The sequence below is a fragment of the Anopheles ziemanni genome, chromosome 3 (genome assembly GCF_943734765.1).
Source record: "Anopheles ziemanni chromosome 3, idAnoZiCoDA_A2_x.2, whole genome shotgun sequence".
Classification (NCBI taxonomy): Eukaryota; Metazoa; Arthropoda; class Insecta; order Diptera; family Culicidae; genus Anopheles; species Anopheles ziemanni.
Genome location: NC_080706.1, coordinates 87,365,582 through 87,380,271, shown reverse-complemented (window position 1 = coordinate 87,380,271; position 14,690 = coordinate 87,365,582). Strand labels below are relative to the sequence as shown.

At 39.0% G+C, this 14,690-nt stretch overlaps 1 protein-coding gene across 1 annotated transcript; it reads right to left on the bottom strand.

Moving 5' to 3' along the window:
• Positions 1-743: 743 nt before the first annotated feature.
• LOC131285726 (trypsin beta-like) lies at positions 744-2,548 on the bottom strand. Its single transcript, XM_058314583.1, has 4 exons — positions 2,298-2,548; positions 2,161-2,221; positions 1,001-1,347; positions 744-936 (listed from the first exon to the last, which is right to left on the bottom strand). The coding sequence occupies exons 1-4, from the start codon at positions 2,546-2,548 to the stop codon at positions 744-746; spliced, it is 852 nt and encodes a 283-aa protein (XP_058170566.1).
• Positions 2,549-14,690: the final 12,142 nt, after the last annotated feature.

Genomic DNA, 14,690 nt, shown 5'->3' with positions numbered 1-14,690 from the left:
GAAATGTTTAAATCAATGCCTAACTATCACTAAATCGATCATTATCAGTATGATCGTTATCGTACTTACTGCCATGTCGTGCTTCTTGTATTGAAAAATATGTTAAGCTCAGCTTGTATACATTCAGGCGTTTCCGAATTCGAATGAAACAATTGAACACTTGAAGCAATGTAACTAAACTCGTAGTATAAATTTAATCGCCAGAGAATCCGTCCGGTTATGATACAATCAAATATATCATCCATCATAATATGTTACTTTTGTAAGTCAATTTTTTTAATTTAACCGAGGAGCCACACGTAAGCGAACGAACGCGTATAACGAATTTTTTGGCCCGAGCTTTTTGCGCCAATCGCTGTATACCATATTTATAACAGTTGGTCTGTTTTTTTTACCCGTACATGGAAGGGGAAGAATGCCCAAAAAATTCGCTCGACTTTTTCTGTGCGCTAGCGAACGTTCGCTCGAATTCTGAGCACCGAACGTGAACCGAAGGAAGGAAAGAGAAATCTATCATTAGAGCGAGGGGCATTGCTGACACACGGTAAGCTCCAGCCGCTCGAAAAAAACGTTCGTTCGGTGTAAAAAGCTTCACGTGTGGCTCCTCGGTAAAGCACAATAACACACAAAAATTTCATGTTGAACTGTTTGCTTCTTTAAAACAACAAACAAACATTTATTAATAAACTAACACATACTCCTTAGTTCAGTTATACTTTGTGAACAAGTGTACTAGGTCAGGATTAAACACCTGTGTTAGAAAATATGAACGAACGTATAATGTCGGCAGGAATTTTGGCGAAGACCGCCGGCTTAGAAGCGTTGCAATTGCCCGTACCCCAGGATACGATCCCATAGAGGCGACCTTCGCACACCAACGGACCGCCACTATCGCCGGAACAAGTATCGGTGGCATCCCCTTTGGCACAGATCATGCTGCAAACATTCAAAGCAGGTACGTGATTTTGGGCTCAACATTTTAGTGTAAGGTTTCGCTTACCTCGTTGTTATCGTACTTAAATACCATTTTGCTCGACAGGCTGCCGGTGTTATCAGCTGCAAGTATCCGATTTGCAGCGTTAGTGGTATCTTCCGGTTTTTACGGTTGGTTAGACCCCATCCGGTCGCGTGACACATGGTAGGTTTAGCAGCCGTGATGATGGGGTCGGTGTTCTGCAGGGCTATAGCGGCTATGTTTGGTTGATCGCCAAACGTCCCTGTGATATCAATGATGGCAACATCGTTGTGCGTGGAAGCGTCATCGTAGTTAGGGTGAATCTTTATCGATGCTGCGTAGAACGTCACATTCATCCCAGTCTGAGTGGAACTCCCTCCATGTAGGGTGACCTTGGATGAAAAGTATCTTAGAAAAGCAAACCCAAGACTCTTTCAAATTCTTCGCTTCACTTCCGCAATACGTTACCGTTTGTGGATCAACCTGAGAATACACACAATGAGCTGCGGTAAGCGCTGAACTGTTTGAAATCACGACAGCACCGCAAATGGCAACCCCGTCTACTTTTAACAGCAGCATGTGCTTATGATCTCGAATATCCGCATCTTGTCCGCCAACAATGCGTATACCCGGTACTGCACCTGCTGCCTCAGTCCAGGCAACATGATTTACCGATAAGAAGCACACTACACCCAACACCAAAGCGAACATCGTTCCACCGCAAGAGTAACTAAATTCAGTAAATTATTTTTATCGAACTGTACGTCAGTGCTAATGTTTCCTCCACTGTTGACTTAGGTGTGTCAAAACCCTCCTTCAAATCTGTGCTGTAGTATATCAACTGAACCCACACACACTCTTAACGAGGAGCTGAGGTAAGAGCCTAAACCATGTGCCATGTTTCATATTTTGTTGGACTTGGATCTATTAGACGATAAATATCTGTATAATGGTTCGGCAGATTGCAAATAAATAGCCGGTTCATCACATAAGAAGATGTCTAATTTAAAAGCTCTGCAAAATTGTATGTAATGAGTGGGTCGTATGGACTGCTTTATTGATCTTTAAATACTAAAATCATGTGTATTTTCCCTGATAAACAAACGCACACTGTTTGACACAATTTTAGTGAAAACTACGGGGTATTGGCCAGAACAAAGCTCATCGCCCCCAATAACAACACCAGTCAACTGGTCATTGCATACCAGTGGCCCACCACTGTCACCGTAACAGGCATCTGCGTTTGGAAGCTGAGCACAAACCATCCTGAAATAGGAAACACAATTTAGTCGATTTTTTATTTTCCTCCACCGGAGTTACCTTGCTATTGTCTCTCGCTTACCGGGAAGTTATTTCGAATGGGGCCCATTCACTTGCGCAGCTGTATTGCGAAACAACCTGCATCCAAACTAGCTGCAGAGTTTCCGAGCTGGTTTTCGATTGACCATTTGTCGATCCCCAACCGGCTACGTAGCACCAGGTAGGGCGCGCCGGTGAATAGGTCAGCTCCATGGTTTGCAGCTTTATAGCGCCAACGTTCTCGTGTCCATCGAACGTGGCTTCAATCGTGACGACGGCCACATCGTAATCCATAGTCGAGGGATCGTATTGGGGATGAAGAACGTAACTGCGAATCCGGAAATCGACACCACCGTCGTTTTGGCGAGTGCTCCCTCCGACTAACGACACCTGAAACAGAACTTTCGGTTTTTTTAAAGCGGTATGGAACGTGGCATGGTAGTACAAAAATTCTCACTGTAACAGGATTAGGCTTAAAACCGAAACACTGGGCAGCTGATAAGGCATGTTTGCTCGTTATGATGCTCCCGGCGCAAATGAAAAAGTTATAAATGTACACCCGCACTATAAATGGGTAGTTCTCGATGGAAACTTGCGTCCCGTTGACAATTCTTCCCGATGGCACCTTTCTTTCCGGCTCGGATTTGAGAGCCTGTGCCCAAAGCACAGCCAGAAACACGAGGCCAATAACCTGCCTCATGGTGTGGCAATTGATAACTAACAAACCAACGTGACATTTTTGTCTAACTTCAGGCCTCGATTGTGATCAAATGTTTCAAGGTCAGTTTATACACTTGTACATACAATTTTGCACTTTTGTTTTTTGCAATTTCATGCGAAGGTTTTTGCAATTTCTGAGGCAACAATTGCGAACTAGTATGGGTTAGTGATATCTTTCACCTTGTACGTCCATATAAACGAATTCTCGTATGAATTACTTCATGGTCATGGTCCAAAACATACACCACGGAAGATAATATATACACAAGACCAACATTAATACATAATAAAACCACGACGATGGAAAAATTTGGACGACCTTGAACCCATTGTATTTACATACGTACCCATTGCGTTTCGAAGAATACTGCGAACGAGGAACGCTGTACAACACACAATTACACAATTACATTTGTAGCTTTTTTCCCATTTTGAAGGACAATTGATGTGAAGAAGTAAGAACAGGTGGATAATAACAACTGTGCGTAAAATTAAAAAAAAATTCAATGGATATGTTAGAACAGTGCACTATGGAGCGAAAAGAGCAAATTGCCGGGATAAAATTCGGAATCAAATGTTTTGCAATTTTTTCATTGTAATATCGTGTAATACTATTATATTACACGAAATTATGATGTTTCTGGACAATCCCGCCAGGTGGCGCTGCAAAAACCTCATATTTTTGGAATTTTCTATGGGTGCATTATTTTTTATTTTTTTTTTATATTAACTTAAAGATTTTTTAAAGTTTGATATAAAACAAATTAAATTAACTACAAACTTTCATTCAAAATATTGTCATCTGGAATATAATTGATATTCAAAGCATCTAACGCGGACATAACGTCTCCTAACGAAGAGCTACTATCTGAATATTCTGAACTTGTACCATCATCTTCTTGGGTTTGAATTGGCAAGGGATTGTTACTATTTGAGGAGCTGTAATCTACGAAGAATGTTTTTACTGCGTCTGGGTAAGGAATTTGTTTTTTATTTTTCAACGATTTGGCCAGAGATATTGTTGAAATGTATGGATCGGATGATTGTAATGCTCTCATAAAAATGTCTTTAATATTGAATTCTCGTGACATTTTACGGGCGTGTTCTCTTCTATCCCTTCTGTATATTTTATTTCTACCTTCTGCTGCTTCCTCTCCTAAGGATCCCAATGGAGCTGGGGCATTTACAATGATTTCACCTACATGCGCAAGAACTTTATGGACAGTGGAAGGCATTTTGTACCAATTATAATGATGTATGTAAAACTTGTATGTATCTTTGCAATATAGACTAATAGTTTTTGGATTTAAAGGCTGTGAACAGTTGATGGCTATTAAAATATTTCGAAACCTTTCTATGAGTTCTGTTTCTATTTGCAAAATATCGCTCAATTTTTCTATGTTTGAAAAAGCCCGACGACAAACATTTCCCGTCGTACTATTTCCACCCATTTGCCTTGGTTCATCTACTTTTACACCAAATTCCTTGTACATCTTTTCCAATACAATTTTTTTCGATCATTGTACATGCTTTTAAAATTTTTAGTAACCTTCCGTTTTTTAAATTCAATTCTGTACGAAATGTGAAGCAAGCATTCGAAAAATCTGATCCAACAGTGCAGTGGAGATATTCCATAAGATAAATTCTCATGATTTGGAATAAATCCATTTTCTAAGTGCTCTACACTGTTCATTTCTGTTGGTTTTGCATCACATATACAACATGTTTGCATAGATAGAGTGTCGGTTAAATATGCCAAAATTTTTCCATCAATTAAACTCATGTAAAATGAATAGTTTACCGTCACACTACTTGTTTCATTTAGCTGAATTGTATAAGGAACTAACCTGGTTATTTGGCTTTTGATTTCGTCTACTGTTTGTATAACTTTTTCTTTTGACTCGTTCGCAAACTCGATCACAATTGGCCTGCAAAACCTAACACTTTGAGGCATCAAGTTTATCCAGATGATATCTGAATCGTCACTGATGAACGAAAGACGGATAGGCGTTAATGCCGATACTAATAAATTACTGTCTTATGCAGTATTTTCTCCGGAACCATGAAACGGTTGATTGTAAATGCTGTGTCCACTAGATCCGTCAATGCCCCACGAGCACAATAATACTACGCTTAGTGAATCACACAAAGAAGATGAAAGGTGTCGCAAGATTTCTGCCTTTTGTATTTCAATTATTCTACACGCAGTTTGATTAACCAACTCTAGTAGATTAACTTCAGCTTTTGTTTCACTAATAGAAATAAAATCTTCACTTGGTGCGCAGGTTTTTTTAAGTTTGTTGATTTGGTAATATGACGGAAAAACTTTTTTTGATACTTTATGCAAATCATTATACTGGGATTTTGAGAAACTATTGTCTATAAAACATGCCAACGCTTCTTCGGCAGATACTAAAACATCACTTTTGGTTGTCATTGGCATAACACTTGAAGGATTTTTCAAAAACATGTCTATCATACTCATCAGCCTTAACTGCTTTTCTTTAAAAGCTAACAACCTCACTGAGTATAATTCCTTTTCGAGATTGCCGTTGATATCTGTCTCTTTGGCCACACTTCGACGTTTATTCCTCACGCAGAGATCATTAAACTCTTTTTTTGGCCGTCCACGACTTTTGTTTTCCGTATAGGCACTAATGTCAAATGGTTTGTTCAACCAGATTTTCGAATCCTTTTGAAAATTCTTCGAGTTTCTAGCACATTTCTTCAATCTAGCTTGAAACTTTTTTCCAGTATAATCAACTTATTAGTCACTTTCAATTTATCACACGGTTTGATGCTTACTTTACTTTCAATGAACTGTAACGCATACCCAATGTTTTCCTTGCAAGAAGCATTGTTTTTCAAAACGTTTATGATATCATTGATTATAAAGGAACCCATCGTGAAATTATTAAATCAATCTCAGATAGATTATTTACTTGAAAACTAAAAAAACACAATTAGCGGCGTTTTACCATTAGGGTAGAAAAAGAGTGACAGGTATATCTACCCAAAATTCACGGCTTTTACAGGTAAGGGTACAAACAGAACAAAGTGTTAGTGTAGGGTACATTTATTATTATTTATTATTTTAGTGTAGGGTACATTATTCCGAGGAATTTTGGGTATAAAAAAATGGATTTGTGAGCTGTAGAACAAGTAAAAGCGACCTGATACATTTAAAGCAAACCAAACCAAATTTAATTCTTTGCCAGTGACTTGGCTTGTCTTTCCCCTTTTATGTGATGTTCAATCACTACCCTGCTTCACATTTTTCATTGAATGAGAATTTCAAATTTGAATGCATTGAATGAGAATTCATATTTCTTACCACACATGATGCTGCATATGGCATGATGGAGGCGCCTAGTAGCTGATAAACTATAAGCTTCACATATAAAGTACAGAATAACGTAAAGATGCGCGCGTATGCGCAAAAAAAACTATCATTTATTGTTACAAATCATTCTAGACTATAAGTGGGTATGCATCATATTACAATCTTTCGCAATCCTTAGCGATGGCATAAGGTTAAAAACAGAAATTTGAAAAATTTTCCGGGAGTTTTTCGAAACAATGCTTAATATTTATTGACATTCAATTTCAATTTGGTCAAACTGTCAACAATTATTAAGCATGATAATATACCTTTCCAAAACTGTGCTTGGAATCCGATTCCGACCATTATTATAGGAGTTACAGACCTTCAAAGTTGATGGATTTTTTTCAATTTTTCATGCAATATTTTCACAAATCTTGACTTTGAGGGGCTGTTTCTCAGAACCTGGAAGAGCAGAGGCTCTAGTTTTTGGGTCATTTCTTAGTTTCATCTTGTAGTTTAAGAAAACATGTCTCTTTTTTCTGAAATCCAAAAATGAATTTTTGATTTTTATCCCGGCTTCGCTCCATCGTGCAGTGTCAAGCTTACTTAGCTCAATACTAGAATTTTCATTTATTTATACCCTGTTTTTGTCCCAATCTAACCAAAATCTGGCACAAACTAATTTGGTGATCGTATGTTCATGCGATAAGTGCCGATATACAAAGTGGTCGACTATTTTAGACGAAGTTCGATGGGAACTTCTATGCTGAATAGGGTCTAAAGCATTGGTTCAATAACAATCTCGTTTGTACAGGTGCTAAATCTTACATACTTTCAATTTCATTCTATTCGACGGTACTAAGAGGTACATACATACAAGAGCTGTTAGGGATACATACAGACAGACAATATCCCAAGAAAATGTTTATTTTACAATCCAATATAGATTTTACGATGTTGTCCCCCTGCGTCAAAACAGTAACGAAAATTCATTACAAAGTCTAGCTAAATATTATGTGCTTTATTAAGGCATGTGTAAAAGAGTTGAATACAGTAAATTTAGGCATCAAAAACTTGAAATATCATATATAACTGACTGATGAGTTGAATCTCAGATTAGATACACTTTTTATTCTTCACATAAAATACGGAATACTCGTTCACAGTATATTTAGAAAAACTAACGGTTCATACAATTTATGAAGTTCAGTACTCAATCCTTATTACATATTGTATGGACAGTATGAACTAAATATGGAATATTTGTAGTAGTAAGGCAGTAGAATATTTGTAAAAGTATTGAATGAATGGTTTGATAATGTTGTGATATCTAAATACATAAGAAACTACTCGAAGTACCAGGCGCCTCCACTAAACGTTTCAAATAAAAAGACGATCATGCGACAAAACAATGCAAACAAGTAATAAAAGATTCATTATTATTAATTCTAGGTTTGGTTTTAACGAACATGAATTTATAAACGTCTTTTGTAACAATGAACAAACACACCTCGGTGTCGTACACGGTGGGATCCTCTCGAACAATGATTTTTTGTCGATCTGGACTTTGCTGGAACATCAGTTGATAACAACATTGAAAAATAGAACGTGATAACCGTCTATAAACAGTCACTATACATTCAGTAACGGCTCCTTTGATAAATTTAAAAATCTTGCAATAGAGTGTTGTCTGATTTCATGAATTTATAACAAACTCCTTTTTTCGGTAGGAAAAGCATACGAGACTTTTCAAAGTACCAGGCGCCTCCATTAAATTCTTCAAAGCATGGTCCCGACGCAACTTTCTTAGATTATATCGTAAACCAATGATCAGTCAATCGTATACTAGAAAAAAGTCCTAAGCTTACGATTCGAATCCTCGCTATCGTCCTTTTACGTCGCCACCAACCTCTTCTTGGCAAGTTCGGTGAAAGACCAACCAAGATAAAAATACACAACCAAGCTGATGATGTAGCTGTTATTGAAACGTATCTTTGTAGCATTGTTTTTTCACCAAACAAAATTGTAATGTCGCTTCCATTCACAGTCCTAAGAACCACGAAATACGAGGGTAAGTTCTAGATGTAATAAAATCAGTCACCATTTGTAAACACTTATTTATCCGTATTCTCACAACCCTTATTGCCATCGTCACTGCTTATGCTGCTGTATGTTGTTCAATAAACGATCGAATATGAATAACCTGTGTAAACACCGCAGGTTTAGCTCCGGTACATGCCAGATTACTCCACGAAGCGACACCAGTGAGGCGTCCATTGCAAACGAGTGGCCCACCTGCGTCACCGTCGCAGATATCTACATACGGAAACTGCCCACAAAGCATCCTGCCAGAAGATTATATAAACGATATTAATATTTAAAACATTCTCTCCCGAACACAACATTAAATAAACTCACTCGGATGTTATGTGATTGTCGCCCCACTGACTTTTGCAGTAGGATAGTGTACGTAGCTGGAACCAACCAATTTGCAGACGCTCTGGTTTGACTCTACTATCACCATTCGTACTTCCCCATCCAGCCGTGTAGCACGAATTAATTTTATAGTGGTGAAACTTGATTTCGGCATTTTGCAGCTCTATTGGTTTGATGAACCGATTTCCAGCGAATGACTCGCGTAGCTTTACAATTGCGGCATCAAAATTTCGTCCCGAACTGGAATAGTTGGGATGGAGAAAGTAGCCAAGTATCGGATAGAAAGCTCCTCCTTTGGATTGGTCAATACTGCCACCGTAAATAGACACCTGAAACAAACAGCAGCTATTCTCAATGCAGGTAAAGCAATGCCACAAAGCGTTTCTCATTCTTACCGTGTTCGACGGTGGCTCCGCATCAAAACAGTGTGCAGCGGTAAGTGTGTGGTAGTACGTAATAACGGTTGCCGTACAAACGTGGATGCCACCTATCACCAGGGATACGACGAATCGATAGTTAACTTTCGACGTAACCGCTTCTCCTTGTACGATCCTTCCGGAAGGAATGTCACCGAGGCTATTCGAATCCGTATAATTTTCACCGATGGCAATGTGGAAAGCCGATGCCAATAGTACAATACCAAACATTTGTTTCATCGTGCAGCGGTAGCCTTGCTACTAAATCTCTGGTGCAATCTGTTCCGCATCGAAAACGGCCATCCGTATTGCAACCATGTATGTTATGCTGACATTTGTGCAGCATCAGCGTCAATATTGAACATTGACAACATTTAAACAGCAGGTCCAAAACTGCCGTGCGGTTTATTCGGCCACCTTCCTCCGGCGCCGTGGAGACCTATATTTTCATTTCTTTGTCTGTGCCTAATACGCAAGTTCTCGAAGTCAATTTGTGCAAAAGAAGTATTGGCTTATATTAATAAAACAACTTTTTTCTGTCAGATGATAATTCATTCTTCTGTTATAAACAACAACAACATGTAACATGCAAATGATGTAAAGATATCTCAAATCATTTTTTTAAAAGAAGCATTTGATGTAACAACCCATTTTTATTCCTCTTTGTTCAACTTTCAAGGACGTTGTCCCTCTCAATAATGCATAACGGTAAGTAATATTCTGGAAATTTCTTATTAAACTATCCTAGACATTTTGAAAACAGGTTTTATAATATTTCATACCAAAACCCCGAACTCTTAGCCACTGTTTACACTAACATTACAAAATGGGATCTTCTTTTGAACTATCGAACATTTATCTTTCACATTGTATAGGTTTTCATTAACATAGTATCAACAACTTTAATAACAATATTCATACCGTTCGAGATGTTTCCAATTTTCCATACGTGTCAGTTTGGGTCGGATGACAAACAAGTTCTCCCCATCTTCTTTTCTACAAACCAAGGATTCTTTTTTGGTTCCTGACGCAAGAACACAACACCTGTGTAAGCAAATGGTGTCACACCGTGATGCTTCAGCCGTTCGTTCCTGACGAATGAAGCTGGAGTACTCTCCAGTTTCTCGATGCTTTCAATTTGAGAATGATACCAAAAGTACTATGAAGTAAGTGTAAGTAGAACTTTTTTCTTCTTATACTGAAAAACATAATTTCAAAGCCATGCATTACATCAAAGCTTTGGTATACGTTAAAGCCAAGAACATTTAGTAAATTACGGTAAATCCCAAATATCTTTTCTTTGAGATAGGCATATTTTTTCATAAGACGTCCAAATCTTGGGGCTGTGCGCAACTACATATAAACTAGTCCGTGTCACCGAGATCTGACAGAAGTTTACGAGCTCTCTTGCCTGTTGTTCATCGTTCTTCTGGATGGCTATGCGCAAGTTTTAACATCCATGATACGAGTTTCTCACACGGACAAAATAATAAATAGTATAGCTTAGTGCTTTGGTAGTGTTTTTAATGCGAGTCGCCCACCTGACCGAAACACGCAACCTCATAGGATAGTGTTTGGTCACTTTGGTCCAGATACGTTTTTGTAAGCAAAAAGTATGCAAAATTGAGGTGCGTAGATTTAAAGACATTCTATTTTTGTCGGTAGAAAACAGGAGAGTGATTAGGGAAAACTGGAAAGTGTTAAACAGGGAAGAATAAACGGCAGTGTTGTTCAGCAACAGAAAGTTCGTCCGAAACAACACATACAGAAGCTGACAACCACAAAAGCACGATGTGCCCAACTATGAAAAGAAATTCTTCCATTTACACTCCGAAGGACGTGCATATAGATTTATTTAGAGCGTACATTAGCGTAGAATGGCTTCATTTGGATATTTATATTTCTCATCCACGTGCTCGCCAATTATCATATACCAGCATGTAGACTAATAAAATTCCGGATGCTTTTTGAGACCACCCTGGCGAACACAGCTGGCCAATCTCCGGAGCAGTCCGAAGTGCCCCATGAAACGATGCCGGTGAGCTTACCGCCGCAAACGAGGGGACCACCACTATCCCCACTGCAAATATCGACGTTCGGAAGCTGTGTGCATATCATCCTTCGAAAAGAAATGTCAGTTATTAGCAGTCAAGCCTTCACACTACCCCGTTCTATGGTCTGAGGTCGGCGTTACTTACTCTGGTGTAAGAAGTTCTTCGCCCCACTGGTTTGCACAACTGTACTGTGACAGTAGAAGCATCCACATCTGCTGCAGCATTTCAGGGTTGTCATCTCTACCACCATCTGTGTACCCCCAGCCAACAATGTAACACCAACTGGTTTTAAACTTCGTTAGTGTTATTTCCGCGTCCTGCAGTTTTATCGGGGCAATGTACTGATGACCGGCGAATGAACCTTGTACTTTTACGAGTGCTGCGTCATAATTTATGCCAGTACTTCTATACTCCGGGTGAATAATAACATCGGAGACAATGAATATTACTCCTCCAGAGTTCTGATTGGTACTTCCACCGTAAACGGTAAGCTAGAAGCGTAAATACAACGAATTATTGCCTGTGTCACCAACAGTCGTAATGGCATTCCTACCTCTTCTATCGGTGGATTATGGTCAAAGCAGTGGGCAGCAGTTAGAGCGTGCTTCCAGGTGATGACACTAGCGCCGCAGTAAGCGAAATCGTCCTGGCGAATGGCCACAACAAACCGGTAATTGGCGATGGACACGATCGTCGATCCGTTCACGATCCTACCGGAAGGTATCGCCGCAGTACTAGACGTCTCATATTGCGCGAGAATGTTGACAAAAAAGAACGCCAAAAACAACACCAGCCCGAACACTTGCTTCATCGTTCCACACTGAAGCGTACTGACACAATCGGCGAATCTGCTCCGTTTTGGAAGCTATATTTGAACCTCTCGGAGGCTTATTTGTACAAACGTTTTCGTACAAACGTTGGAACGCTCTAGCATTCGTCCCTGTTTTCGAAAGTTAGAAGAAGAGTACAACTTATAGCCGGATTTTGTTTGGACGGAGCGTGCTACATTTAACACGCACAAACTTCGCAATGGAAAAGAGTGTCAAGGATTGTGCCAAATTGAAGCCATGGCCCCAAAGGAAAGGCAAAAATACCGTTGTTACGAATAATATATAACACGCACCACCAAGGAGCACAACATAAACAAAACTTGAACTTAAACAACTTAAACAAACTCAAATCATATATTTGCTTGCATCCATACCCATAGGGATTGTCAAATTACAGGAGAGGAACTCGTCCACTGAAACTACAGTTTGCGCAGTTACTGTTATGGACACAAAATACTTGCGAAGACTTCTACTATCCCTTTGTTATAACTGCAAAGTAGGTACAAAAGAGGTGAAATTGTTTCGTAACAAAGACTTAAGCAAACTTTACGTCCGTCGAGTTCGACAATGTCGCTATCAGCAATGGCGACCTCTTGTATGCAATAATCGATTGGTGGGCATTACATCTTGGGGCGTAAGTTGCGGCAAGGCAAATCTTTTTTTCAACTGAAACATGTTCTTTGAATGGTTGTAGCTATTCAATTGAGAAAATTATATTTGTAATCTGACAATATATCTTTTGAACTTGCTGAAGCTAAAGAGAAACTTAATTAGTTTTAAAATTAACTAATCCACATTTCTTTCAAAATTGCTAAAAAAAAGATAAAACTACACCTTTTTATTTTTCGAGCATTGAGATGACACAGTCATAACATTGTATTTAGTATTTAATTGAATTAATACCAAGGTTTTTGAACCTATCTAAGGTTTGAACCTATACTATGTATTTTTTAATGAAAGAAAGAATACTGTTTGATGCAACCTTTCCGAAAATAGTAGGATATAATCCTGGACAGTATTGCGCGCCCCAAGATGTGATGCCAACCAAACGGCCACTGCATACAAGCGGTCCACCGCTATCGCCGTTACACATATCGACATTGTTATACCGAGCACAAATCATTCTACGAATATGGAAAAATTTACAAAAACCAACTGAGTTACTCTTTAATTTACACATTTTGTACTTACTGTGGCGTTAATGAGGAAGTCCCCCACGTTTGTGCACACGTATTTTGTGTTATTAGCTGCAAGTCAACATACTGTAAGTTATCTGGAAGTGTTTGCGCTTTGCCGTCCATATATCCCCATCCCAAAGCGTAACACTTAGGTGGATTGGTTGACGATATAGTGATTTCCTTTTGTTGAAGTGGTATCGCAGCCACATTTTGGAACCCAGCAAAGGAGCCACTTATAGTTATGATTGCTGCATCGTTGTCGTTGTTGTTTGAATTGTATTTCGGATGGATAACAAAAGAGCTGACTCTGAATATCACACCTCCAGCGTCTTGTTTGCTACTGCCTGCTCTCACTGTTAGCTGGAACAATAGTAAAGTAATTTTATGTGAGTAATTTCTAAACCACAGCCCTGTTCCTTGCTTCTTACAGCAGAAGGAGGATCGCGCGAAGTTAAACAGTGGGCAGCGGTTACAACATGTTTATTTGAAATAATACTCCCACCACAAACAAAGTATCCATACACGAGTAGAACTGCTATAAACGGATAACTTTGGATGGAAACAGATACACCGTTCACAATCCTTCCAGAAGGGTGTCCCTTATTCGAAAGGATTTCGGTAAGATTCTGTCCGAAGACGCATCCGCCGAGCAATACGATAAGCACGAGAACTAACACTTGCCTCATCTTTCTACTGACTGACGCAAGCCGAAATTTTGCCTCAATACCAAAGAGGTTGTCTCTTTGAAACTGCCAGATTTTTTTTTTACCCAGAATTAGAAACAAGAAGTGTAAAACAAACAATCCCAAACTTTAGGTACCACACGCGCGATGCGAAAACCGCTAGGTAAACAATTTGATATGCTCCATTTGGGTTCGAAGGTGATTGACACAAATAAGTCAGCTAATACTCGTATTGGTCTTAGAGCGATATATTTTCGAGCAAGCATAAAAATTCTGATTAGAGACACTGTTTTAGTTAAAGATTTGTGAGGTCATCTGATCTTACGTATAATTTTTATAATGTACGTCCTGTCGCGTCGACTAGTATGTTTGCATATCATGTGCAGCAAACGTCGATTCAAACACTCCCGGATGTAGGTATCGGTCCTCATCGTCTCCATTGTCCCAAGCGGAAACGGCTTAAAAGGATATACTTGGCTATACATATTTTGGAAACTAGAAGCATTTCTGTTCTCGTAATAACTACAAATTATAAGTTAAATGGTTTGTAATTCATATCAGCTACATACCAGAATATGCTCTGCAGTTATTAGTTAATGTTTCGCCCAATCCCCACGGCGGCGTCCATTTGCAGAATCGTACCATATCCGGTTCCAATAAAAAAGTCCTTTCTGGAACGATTATAAACGGTGTATCTGTAACAATTGAACCCTATTCGTTTATGGCGTCACTACATGTTAGTACTTCTTGGAGTGTTGCTAGGTGTGATGATACTATTATTTCAAATAAAAATG

Bases quoted from the DNA above. Each gene is read 5' to 3' on its own strand.
- LOC131285726 (XM_058314583.1), bottom strand. From the start codon at position 2,548: ATGGATTACGATGTGGCCGTCGTCACGATTGAAGCCACGTTCGATGGA. The intron at 1,348-2,160 runs GTATGCAATGAC...TTTTCATCCAAG, and splicing joins GTGACAGTGGTGGGCCACTG to GTCACCCTACATGGAGGGAG. The intron at 937-1,000 runs GTAAGCGAAACC...GAATGTTTGCAG, and splicing joins TTAAGTACGATAACAACGAG to CATGATCTGTGCCAAAGGGG.